This window comes from Cariama cristata, unplaced genomic scaffold (genome assembly GCF_000690535.1).
Source record: "Cariama cristata isolate BGI_N322 unplaced genomic scaffold, ASM69053v1 scaffold33085, whole genome shotgun sequence".
Classification (NCBI taxonomy): domain Eukaryota; kingdom Metazoa; phylum Chordata; class Aves; order Cariamiformes; family Cariamidae; genus Cariama; species Cariama cristata.
In genome coordinates, this window is record NW_009617514.1 from 54242 (window position 1) to 67147 (window position 12906).

The 12906-nt window shown below is 43.8% G+C and overlaps 1 protein-coding gene across 1 annotated transcript in view; it reads right to left on the minus strand.

Annotated features, from left to right (window-relative positions):
• Positions 1–12421, minus strand: part of LOC104161960 (AT-rich interactive domain-containing protein 1B-like) — a gene marked incomplete at its 3' end in the record, with an annotated part of 66154 nt that extends 53733 nt beyond the window's left edge. Inside the window, exons 1-3 of the mRNA XM_009700563.1 lie at positions 12355–12421; positions 11854–12032; positions 11003–11246 (exon numbers count right to left, since the gene is read on the minus strand). Of these exons, the coding sequence (XP_009698865.1) occupies positions 11003–11246; positions 11854–12032; positions 12355–12421 (490 nt within the window). The remainder of the gene's footprint in view (positions 1–11002; positions 11247–11853; positions 12033–12354) is intronic.
• Between the last annotated feature and the right edge of the window lie 485 nt (positions 12422–12906).

Here is a 12906-nt window from a genome sequence, read left to right on the forward strand (position 1 = left end):
CCTTTTGGCTCTGCTCAGCACCGTGCCGCAGTTAATAAGCCCTTGCTAGCAACACCAACATTGGTGATCCACTGCCGCCTGCTCCCTGAGACGACTTCCACCTCTCCAACCCAGGAGCTCAGGACCAAGCCTGGAGCCCTCCCGCCTTGGGATGCTTTCAGTGGCGGGTTGTGAGGGTCGCTGAAGGTGAGATCACAAGCAGTCGTTTTTTTCCGCTGCAGCACTGCAGAGCGTCCGTAAACATGAAGATTATCAACTTAAGCCAGACTTAGGGATGTTCCACATTACAAAAAGTTATCAAGATTGTTGTTGGGCCTGGTCCTGATTTTCCATATTGCCTCTTAAAACAAATGCATCATGCTCCAAAGACACAAGATTCCCTAACATACATGAGTATCGCTCACAATCCACGCAAAATCAACAGAAGGTAAAAACCCACTTCTCTTCTCATGGAAGTATATAATTCTCACACTGCTAATCCTTGAAAGTTACACTTCACCTTCTTTTTCATATTTGTGTTACGTTTACCGTATCAAGGACTGGGCTGTGCGCAAGTTCCAGAGATGTCACTGGAACCTAAGTGCTAAATTGCTCTCAAATCTCCATTAAAAAATGCAACACTGAGCTAAGGTGGCCTGCAGAACCCTAGCTCTTTTATCCGCACACATGCAATAGCATAAACATCTTAATTTCACGACCAGAAGCTACTTGTTTGACATGATATAACATTTAATTCAAAGCAAAGTTGACACTGACAGGACGAGGTAACTATTCAATATTTTGTTTCATCCTCATTATTCGGCATGTAGTCCCAAGGTATTACTTATGGAACACCATCCAAATGTCATCCTCACTACAGAATAATTCATTATATTATGGACTTTTTTAAAAAAAGAATTAAGTAACTGAAACTCGGGTCTGCCAAATTAGACATCCAAATTTTATCCCCAGGCTGTGTAACCTCTGAGTAAGGTATGAAGACTTTTAACAAATACTCAGGAGTACAAAGTGAAATAATTGTTAGTACTGCTTAAATTTACAACGGGCTGAGTGGCACGGGGCAGGAAAGCAAATATATTGCTCCGCAAGGTCAAAGCCCTCTTTGCTCAGGAGAGGAAGGGAGAGCAGCAGCAGCCACTGCAAGAGGGGCTGTTCCATCCCTACCCCATCCAGAAGGCACCTCTGCCTTTGGACCAAAGTGAAGCATCACGGCATTTTTTCCCCGAGATTTTGGCAGCAAGCCCAAAGCAAGCTGTCAATGGAAATCTCCAAAAGGCTGCGACTCACCCGAATAATGAATGGATTTCCAGTAGTCCACGGCAAGCACCTGTCCGCTTGAGGACTTTCCTCTCCAACAAATTTCAAAATCCTGCTGCAAACCAGGAAGGCACCAGAGCTCCTCAAAATTAAGGATGCATCATATATTTATTTATATAAGCAAAGGTATAAGTCGGTCTAAATCTAGGGATCGCTGCTTCTCAACACCCACCCCAGACCGGTAATTTCACTTTAGAGTTAGGAGAAGTTTCATTTTGGGGATCAAATTCTTTCTGCTTTCACCTCTGCCTAACTCCGCGTTCGTTTAACGCATTATTTCCACTAAGCTCGGGAGAGTTCCCAGCCCAGGGTATTTCTGCTGGAGGCCGATCCAGAATGGCGCAGCCCAGGATAGTAACCAGTTAAATCTCTTCTAATCCCTGCATTCAGAAATGGTGGCTTACAGCGGCTGGCACACAGGAGCTGAATAGAGCAGGCAAGCTCCTATTTCTCTCACCAGGCCAAATTAATAAAAACAAAACCTGATTTCTCCTTCTCGCTTTCCTATTCTTCCTGCTCCCCAATATTTTTCCTCTTTCAAACAATTTTTTTTCTTTTCTTTTTTTTTTTTTTTTGTTTGAGAAGCTTAAATGTTTGGCTGCCTTCTGAAGAAACGGGCACAGCGACAGATGAAAGGCCATATTCATCGCCTAATTCAGAACAGGGAAAAACCGACTGCTGTGCATTTAAGATTCTAACAACCTTGCAATTTTGTATAGCCGTTTTCCCCAACCTGTTCTTTTGAAGAAATCTGCTTTTATTCTGTTAATAACTAACCACAGTTGCAGCAGCATGGATCCGATTAGCAGTTCTTACACTACAAAGGAGGGGGGGGGTGGCTGTGAACAGGGTTGCCAATTTGTCCACCTGGGTCCCCAGGAGAAAGATTAGATGAGGCGCTTGCTCCTTTCTTCCCCACTTGCTCGCTGCTCTGCACTAGACAGACCTCTTCAAAGCTCTACCACTGACTTCATTTTTTTTCTTTTTCCCCCTCTAAAGTCTCATTTAACCGCCCCTCCACGCATTTTGCACTCTGTGTCACCGCCGTCCCTCCAAAGCGTCGGCGTGAATTGGGATGAGTAGGGTTGAGAGAGACGGCGGCCGCAGCTTGCCCAGCGCTTTCTCTCACACCTCTACGGGGCCTCCGAATTGCTTTTAGATTTCGTAAATTATATTTTCTTAAATTTGTGCAAACCGTTGGAAAAAAGTGTCTATGTTCTTCAGGGAACGACCCAAACCCTGTAATTGTATCATATATTTTTTACTCTGTCTTTTTAAGCCTTTCATAAAACTGACAGTTTTGCCTGCATTTAGACTGAAGTAGAGGACTGCAAAAGGTTGCACGGATTTAGTCATTCGTAATTGCTTGGGACACAACGTTACATGTTCGTTAATGTAAAAAGCATATGCTTCAACTAGAGAAAAAACATTCTCAATTTCTTTATAAAATGTCAATTAGCCAGAAAATAAAACTGTAATTGATGCAAGTGCAAAATATCTAACAGCTCCTGACAAAGGACAGGGTAGTATTTCTTCCTTACGTTTGGCTCATTTCTTCATTCCAGAAATGAAACTTACCCTGCCACACACCTGGAACTTAAAACTTCAGAATTCCGTTTAGGAAGATAATGCAAATTCCAAAAGGAACAATTTTTCATTATCAGTGCTCGTTCTCTAGACCGTATTTATAACTACAAGGACAGGTTTTCTCTAAGCTGCTCCTCATTGTGTCTACTGTTTTTAAGAGCCTGAGAAGCACAACGCATGTAGCAGACATACACTTCTAGTATTTGCCACCTAATAACAACCTTAATTCCTAATTTTAACATTGCCAAATTCGAACAAAACCACATATCAACTTTCATTGCTAATATTTGCAGTGTGAAAACATGCAAGATACCAAAGAAAGGGTGAATGTGAACTGAAATTGCTGTTTCTTATCCATATTTCTTTTCCCTTGATCCAGCTACACATAAGAATCGCTCAGAATAAATATTCATCATCGGGCCGCACTGACTCGAAAGACCAGCAGCGATGGAGTTTCACTCCTCCCTGCTCCTCTTGACTCTCTCAAGCTCAGGCAAGCAAGTGGAAATTGGAGCAGTGCTGATATGTGGCAACGAAGTGTTTGCTCATCCTGCCTGCTACTTCTCATACTGGTCCATTGCCTGTGAGTAACGGCCGTTTCAGCTGATACTTCCTCAAAAGGAACACACGCTTAGATAATCTAGTTTTTCTTACTGCGTTCTATTGCGTATTACACTGCCCTGGTCTCAACGGTTCTCAGGGACGAGGGAGAAAGGGGCAAGGTGCATAAAGGACAAAAGCACCTTGAGGCCAACCCACTTCCAAAACCCATTTGGTGGGTCTGAGCTTCCTGAAGACAAGATCTATCATGCCGTATTTCATCTCGTCCGACAACGATAAGCTCCAAAGACTGGTGTAGAAGTGGAGCGATTCTTCATGTATTTTTAATCAACTGAGAACTTTCATCCAGCAAGCTCCCTCCGCAAGGTCACACGCACCACGCGTGGCCACGTGCCTCTCGTGCAGTTTGCAAACGCCAACTTGTGTGTCAGCTTCTGTTTGGAAGGGGGAGTATCAACGTTAGCAACCCCTGGTTATATCATTTATAAACATGCAGATGTGGATTATGAAAGATTAATGCATTTTGGGATTGGTGTAATTCCGTTTGTCTCACGCCGAAACCAATTCTGTTCTTCATTAGTCAACGACAACCCACATCACCCTGTTGTGGGAGAGAAATCAAAGGTGCAAGCGTGAATTGAGAATAAGTGATGGAACTGATTACTAAGAAACTTAGCGGCTGTAATCAATCAACACATCACAATAATTTGAGTCCACTGTTATCTGGAGATGGGGAGCAAACAGAAAAGCTCGCTGCTGGAGTGAGTTGTTCTTTTGTGTTTGCTTTCTATAAGCCCACTTTGCAATTTGACTTTCGTATCTACCTACGGAGCGATGCTGTCAAAGGGCCGTTCAAATCTTTCAAGCTGCAGCTCTACCTGCATGAATTTTGTCCCTAAGGAGGAGAGAGAATATCTCACTTTCCATTAATTTTTAAAAAAATTATTATCTGGAGGCAGTGAAAATGTTCTTCTTTTGAGGCTAAATGGCTATTTTCTAGCTGGCCCGGAATTAATTCACGCCATACTTGCAATTGTTCAGGTTCTTTCTTCTAAGGAGGGACGCACCACGTATCCGTCTAGTCAAGTCTGACACTAACTAGGGAGCACGAAGGCCCCTTTAAGTATCTCTAATGGCAGTGATGTACAGTCCACTGAAAAACCGAAAACTGCAACAGCCTATCCCATCACAGAAATCAAACCACTTACAACATTTATGCTGTATTTTATCCAGGTATAACAACCATCTCTCAACAACAACAACAAAAACATTCTGATGGAAACGTGAGAGACTTTTCCCATTCACTCATCAATCACTGCTTAGTATTGCAAGGGACGAGGGAGTGAAAGACAACCTTTAGTTTATGATAATACGCAAATTAATGCCCTATTTGGCAACACAAAGAAGGAAAGAGAATCTATGTTTGTGTAGCCAAATCATGACAGAATAAAAACTCGCAAATGTTCAAAACCAAATACATACTGCATTAAATTTCTTGACAAAAACTAAGTGGGTTAAGCAAAAAAAGTAAGAAAGAAATGCACAGGTTAATGACTAAATGTAAATAACAATTCTCCAACGATGGCCTTAAAGTACACCTCTAAAACTAACAACAAACATACCTGTCAAATCTTGGCGGCTGTGGTTAAGTATATTTGAATTTTGTTGCGTGAACCAGAGCACACACATAATTATGCAAAGATTTTAATTGGATTTCAACAGCCGTCATACCCTAGGTGGATTTGCACCGGCACAGGGATCCCAATGACTCAGAGAGCTACAAGCAGTGGCCTGCCCAACATGCGCTGCCACGGTGTGCACAGCTGCCCATGCCCCGTCACGCTAGCCCTTCAGCAATTGCCACGACGGTGAGAACAGACCTGGCAGGAATCAACAAGGAGGACAAACCAGGGATAGGGCAGAGCACAGCTACGGGGATGAGAACACAACCCATCGGGCCATCTGGGGGAGGTTTCCATGAAGCCTTTGTAGGGTGCTGGAGGACCCTCAGTGCCGTGCTCCCCGGACCCTGCGGGATGTTCAGTCCATGGGACACAAATGTTCATCACTGACTTACATGGCAATAAAACACTGAAACTGAAATGTGTGACCGTGAAATACAAACACTGATAAACCAGATATTAAGCAACTGAAAACACTTAAAACCAAAAATACAAAAACTACCCCTAAAAAATAACCACCAAGGGCATGCTGGTTTTGGTGATCTATCATTTTTCTATCTGACGCTTAACTTAGGGTTGATGAAAACCAGCAGGTTGATGGTGCTGGAATATGAAACCCTCTGTATTCAGGGAAACCTAACGGGAGGAACTCAAACAGAGTGTCTCTGTCTCATTCCATCTCCTGTACCTGTTCTGGGCAGACCATCTCTGCAGAGGAGGACATCTCTCTGATCTCTCTGCCCAGACTGTGAGCATGGTAGTTTTGACAGTGCTTTTTGTAGCACAGGCTCTCCTCAAGAAACTAGACTGAGACTATTTCAGTTAGTTCACGAAGCCTTGAGTCAACAGATTATTCATCAGTTGTGACCTGGGCTGAATTCTAATAGGTATCACAGGTTAGATGCTCCACATGCTACAAGTGATGCCTTGAGCTACAGCGCCTTACTATTTGCTTATTTTTCATCTTGTCAAAAGGCAGAGAAACTCTAAATGTTGTTCAAAGCGTTCAAAAGAAAGGGTTTTAAACTACTGCTATACGAAACATTCACATATTTTGTTTGCAAGCACTCTAGATTTGCAAAACTGCTGAATACGTGTTTTGTGCACTAGCAGTGATTAAGAACACAGCTACGTCAATGGCATTTTGTGTTTTGTTTTGTTTTGTTTTTTTTCCTAGTCCGGATGCCAACGAACAGCATGCATCTTCCTTGCAACAAGCTGTTGCAAGATTTTTGCCTCCGGAGAAGCCGAGGGGGAAATATTGATAGATGTGTTAAAATAATCTTTCTAGACAGGGGGATTATATCCATTTTACAAGGATATAATTCTTGTTTTGCAATTATTTTAGGGCATCTGTAAAACTTCAACAAAAAATATAGTATTAGAAATTCACTTTCATATGGTAGTCTTCTCCCTCTAATAATGTTTGAAAAGCGTCCATGCCACAAAACATACCGGTAGAGGTGGTCAATGGAGTAAGCATGTGGAATAGCTCAATTCCTAGCAAAAGATTTTTCCAAATTCTTGTTTAAAACAAGATCCATCCGATCGGTTTGTCTTGCTGCAGCCACTTCTGGAAACAGTTCAATTCTCAGGCTTCTCCTTTCATAAGGCATGAAAGAAAGCATCACTCCTATTCAGATTTTCGCATTAAAGTGTCCTTTTGGACTATGATAGACTATTGTTCATTTTTTGCTTCTCTCAGCATTTCAGTCACTCTAGTCTAGCGACACATTGACTAACACGCACACCAAGGTAAGATCTTCTGTTCCTGCTCTCTCTGGGCATCCCATTCCCCTCTTGCTCCTTTTCTGCCTGGAGTGCTAGCTGTAACGCCGTAATTCTGACAGGTCCTGGATTTCAAGCCAGGGAGCTGATCAGTACAGGAGGGGAAGAGCTCCAGGTTTGCAGAGAGCAGAGTTGAGCACGGAGTGGAACACATACATTGACTCATATAATTATCAGAATTAAAAATTTGGGGTCTTTTTAATCAGAGGAGGGTGCTGGTTAGCATAAATTAAGATGACTGGCAAGAACATTCCTAAACGAAGAGTATCCACACATGGATTTCTTCCTGAAAATTGTAACTCCGCCTGTATCCAAGCTCCTTGGTGAAAGAAGACATCAACATAATTGTAATAAAAACAACAACGCAGTCGATGCTTAACAGAATGAAAATAAGCTTGTTTGTTCAGAAAGCAAAAGTAACCTGTATTAAAAGTGCAGGTCAAAATACCAATCTATGTGAAAAAAATACTTTTACATCTTTCTACAGATGGCATTTGCTATTCATTATTAGTATAGCGTATCCTTCTCTTCTATACAGATAAAGATTGCTGCAGAGGTTGAAAAACAATAGAGTCTACTAACTTGTACAAAATCTGCTTGTCCATCATGGGTTAAGGGATTCCTGGCCTATCAGCAATCTCCCACAGAACTCTCAATATTAAAAATTTTTGCTGCTTACCTCGCAAGGGAGAAAGAGCTGACAAAAGCCTTTGGCCAGTGAGATCAAAACTGGGGACGAGGGGGGAGACAGGGGAGTTTAGCTTATTTACATTTTTGCTTTGTTAGTAAACCGGAATGGTTGGAGCAGGAGAGGAAGGGGGAAAAAAAAAAAAGAGACAGAAAAGTGAAATTAACGGCCACTAAATCTTCTGGCAACAGCAGTGCATTTTGATGATGTGCTGCATCAGCTTCCACTAATGGTTTAGGGTTGAATCAGGCACAGTTCAAGACCCAAAGCAGTGCAGGGCATCACATCTTGTTCTTTGGAAGAACGTGTACCCTAATTATGAAGATGGCTACAAAATAAAGAGATCAGGATTTCTGGCAAGGCAGAATAATGATCTACTTACCAGGAAATCAGAATGCCATTTTGAATCCCTAAAAATCATGAGAGAGTCGTATTTCAGTCCTGGAATGAATATGCGTCTGAACGAGAAGCGTTACCATTTTGAGAGAAAACTATCTTTCTGAACAAAACCCACCGAAGTTGCGTTTTCTGCTCTGAGGGGTTAACCTCCCTGGCCTATGCCAGTAATGCGAATGGAAACAAAGGCTGTGTATGTGCGTGCCACCTACCACACAAAATATCCGTCCAGCATTTCAGAGAGCACAGGAAGGAAATGCCCACTGAGCCAGGGACGTGCCAACGGCAGCGCTGCCTGTGCCAGGCCATTCCCGTGAAATTCGCGGTGTGCGGCAGAAAGCGATGCGGGGCGGCAGGCTTGCGGTGGGGTGGGGAGACAGCTTAAACAGGCAGTGGAAGAGAATCAGCCATTTGGGAGGTTTAATAGCGGGCTGTTTGTTTGTCTGCCCTTTTGATGTTAAATTAGTCTTCAATTTTGTTGCAAGGAAGGAGGCATTGGGAAAAGGATGCTTCTCTTCCAGTAAACCCTGGGAAAGCAACACCTTTATTTTAACGGCCTTCCCACCAAGAACCCCCTGCAACATTTTGGCTTTCTCTAGCCATAGCTATCAGCAACACAACAGCTGCTCATTTTACAATGACTTGCTGGAGAGAGAATGATTGAAAGAGCCAATCTATGTCACATGGAGAAGCTGTGGCACAACATCGCAGGAGGTAATAGGAGAGGAATGAGGTCAGAACAAACAAGGGTAGGGTGAAAACGGAGAGGAAAATAGCAGCGAACAAAATTATTAAAGGCGAGATGCTGTACTACACAATCTGTGTTTAAAAACGGCCACAACCTGAATGCTGCAAACAGCCACAGAAATGCAAACAAGCTCTGTATTACTTTTTTATAGGGTTTCGTGAATACGGCTGATGAAACAATCTACCAAAGTCCTAGTAATGCAGCACAACGGCGGGAATACACTTAGGTGAAAGCACAGTCTAATTTGTACGGCTTGAAAGCCCCAGCACCCAGCAGTATCCCACTACTTGCACCATTTTAAATAGCAGCCTTGCTCGTGTCATTTTGTAGCTTGAGAAACACAGCAGCAGCAGCAGCAGTAGCAAAGCAGGAGCAAAGCTCTGAAAAGCGCTGCATTAGCTCACGCCTGGGAGTTCACCTTTAGCAAAAGAGCTGCAGAGACCAGGAGCTCGCCCACGCCAGGGAAACAGCGGTAGGCAATTTTGATTTAGCACCATTGATAAAAATCCTTCCTGAAGAAGAGTTGCTTTTGTGTTACCGCAGCAGATCAGAAAACCACTGTGCAAAATGGTGGCACGGTTTGTATGAAGAGACAATACTTTTTACCAGGCCAGGCACAAAAACGAGCTTTTGGGCTCAGCTCATGTGATGCAGCAACTCTGACCCTGACCTTTGGGCCCACACCCCTTCTATTTTTACCCCACAGGGATCAATTGGTTTCATAATAGTTATTACTTTCCCCTACATGCTGTCCTGTTCCCATCCTTATCCATCACGGCTACAATAAAGCTATTTTCAACATCCCAACGTCGTTTCCCTATTCAGCAATCAGGTTGCTAAAATGCCAATCCATTTACCTGTCTGAATCCGACTGTCGGAAAACGTTACCCTTCCAGCTAGGTGCACTACCTGGCTTCACTCACCAACAGGGACAGGCTTCTGCGCCACGTACTGGGAAATATGCTGCAAATACAAAGCTACCGTACCGCACATAATGCAAATAGTCCAGGTCCTGCCGCTGTCCCTGCTATTCCTGCCCCACCTGAGCACGTGTCGCCAGTCCGAGCGGCTGGAGACGGAAGAAACAACTGCAAGGCACACACGCAGCATCAGGGCTCGACATGCTCAGGCCACGTTTAGTATGCAACGTTCCTGCATGCACTGAGATTACCCCTTTGCTTCTCTCGTTCAACCTCTGTATACAAACAGGCAAGTACACTTTACACAGATACCTTTGTATTGAATACTGAAACACACACCACTCGCTGAATTTTAACCTGCATTTGGTTTACAGCACATCTAATGAAAACACATCACCGCTGCTGTTCCTTTTACCTGAACTCCATGTTGATTTTTTTGTGGTTTTGTTAGCAACTGACGTTATCCCTGGGGTAGTGTCAGCACTCCCCTACTCTTAGGAATTCCCCTAGTATTCAAAATGTCAGAAAATAATCAAGAACTTGAGCATCAGAAGTAGAATAAACTCATCCAAAATATCAAATACACATTGCTGCCTGACCTCCCGCAAGAAACATGCCACATGGGTGGGGATGCAGTAAGAACTGGAATTAATACATGCCTTTTTAAAATTCCGGGTATCTTAACAGATTTCCACAAATTTCTGAATGTACATGAAAGACTGTGTGTCATACTCAATGTCACATGAGAGAGCGAGTGGCAAGCATGCCGCTGGCATTTCAATTTTTATTGGTGGGGCTGGATTCCTAGTAACTTGTTGACCTTTGCAAATATTAAAAAATATCTTATACAATGTTCTGTACTCATGTCCGAAATTACATTATCACAATGCAGGGTTGGAAAATCTCTGCCTCATTCTGTGGGTCTGAAACCACTATGCAAGTCCAAGAGTCAAAACCAACAAAAATCCACAGTAAAACCAAAAAAGGGATCCCGTAAATAATAGAGAGAAATATGTGACAGATAGACGACACACAAACCAAACACAAATTTTATGATCAAGTATTTGCACTAGTTGATGATAAAGACATTTATCAAACACATATGTGGAGTCAAGTTCAGAATTTTGAGCATTCTGAGGGTTTGGCAGCTGAAGTTTAAATGGAATTTACCCCTGCTCTAAGTATGCATTTGTCGTAGAAAAAGGCCCTGAAAACGCAGGATTCTCAGAAAATAAATGAATTTGGAACACAGGAGTATTCATTTATCTAATAAACCCATCTATCAGTTTGATTTTGTTTGTTGGAACAAACTTACCTGGAATACTCGCTGGAGAAATGGGACCAGATCTCGACTGGTTGCTTCCAACGGGAGAGCCTACAGGGGAAGGCGATGGGCCCCCGGGGATGCCAGAGAGGTGTGGAGAAGCATGAGGGGAGAACGGAGACTGTGCAGGGTTGCTCTGCTCCCCTTGGCTGCTCGTAGAGCCTGACGCGCTAACAGCTGAGCTCAAGGTTGCTTCGGTTCCAGTCGGCAAGTCGTCAATGGATCCAGATAAATCCTGAGGACAAAGGAAAAAAGAATGTAAGTAGTCATATAAACTAATACTCAGGCCACAGGACTCGAGAGCTGGCAGGGCGATGAGGTCCATTTGTTTACTTATTGCAGCAGATAACTGAGAGGTTGTCTTTAACGTTAGTTCATGTAGTTAAATGACGGCAGAAACCGAGGATAGTACTTAACGATTCTCCACTTAATCTCTAATTCTTTTGAGAAAAAGAACAAGCAAGGGCAACAAATGAATTGGAACCAAATTCACTCAACATTGAATTTAACCTTTTCCATCTGGATTAAGCTTTCAAAATTAATCCCACAAATTCTGCCTGAGCATACGAAAACTAATGAAAATGATACATCAGTTTCACTTTCACACAGTATTTCATTTTGGGGTTTGCTACCGTTACAATCACAGTTTACACACTCCACTCCTTAAACCACCACCAAAACGAGGGCAGAAGGGTGGAAAATACACAGCCCTTCCAACACTGGCGTGCAGCGCCTTCACCTCGCAGAAGAGACCCGAGAAGGGGCCCTGCCCTCAGCAGGAGCACAGGACCCGCTGGCCACCTAGGAGCAAGGAAGGTTGCTTCTCTGTTTCCATCAAATACCAGCGTACAGCTCAGCTTCTCTTCCATTTCATTCGAATACACTGCTAAACAGACTGTAACTGCTGCCATTTCCAATGAGAAATTTCCTCCGTAGGGCAAAGTACACCGGAATTCTAACTCCGAATTGCTGGGCACATCCCCTAAAGCTGTTAACACGGGAGTTACACTGGTCTTTGGATCTGTGGGAGTAATTTGGTTTTTTAAATCATTGTAAAATCAGATATGAAAGACCAACAATGCTGTGACAAACCAAGCGCGTGCCCTTTAACTGTCAGGGAAAACGCTAATTCCTAAGCATCACAGAAAAATCTCATCCAAATTGAGAAGCGCAAAGATAGCTCTGCTTTTGTGACTACTGGCAAGGCACAAGTTAAGGAGCATGTTACTATTTCTATTAGCCAATTAAGGTGCAAGCAAGAGGCACAGAGCTACCTCACCTATAAAACAGGTCATTAAAGAACCTTTGAGGCTTCCAATAACTGGGATGACAGAGCCTGTTACTTTGGCTGATACCGACTTCACTTGTCTGGCTCACACAAGCTGATGCACCGTAGACAATGGCACCCATCGTCCGAGTAGCACAAAAAGAACTGGGTTCTGCCTAAGCAAAGAGCTCAGGGAGCAAAGCCTGACTGCTGCCTAACTGAATGTTGCCAAGGAGGCCAACAGCATCCTGGCCTGTATCAGGAATGGTGTGGCCAGCAGGACCAGGGCACTGACCGTCCTCCTGTACTGGGCACTGGTGAGGCCGCACCTCGAGTGCTGTGTTCAGTTCTGGGCCCCTCACCACAAGAAAGACCTTGAGGTGCTGGAGCGAGTCCAGAGAAGGGCAACGAAGGTGGGGAAGGGTCTGGAGCACAAGTCTGATGGGGAGCGGCTGAGGGAGCTGGGGGTGTTTGGTCTGGAGAAGAGGAGGCTGAGGGGAGACCTGATCGCTCTCTACAACGACCTGACAGGAGGGTGTAGCCAGGTGGGGGTCGGCCTCTTCTCCCAAGTAACTAGCGATAGGACAAGAGGAAACGGCCTCAAGTTGCACCAGGGGAGGTTCAGGCT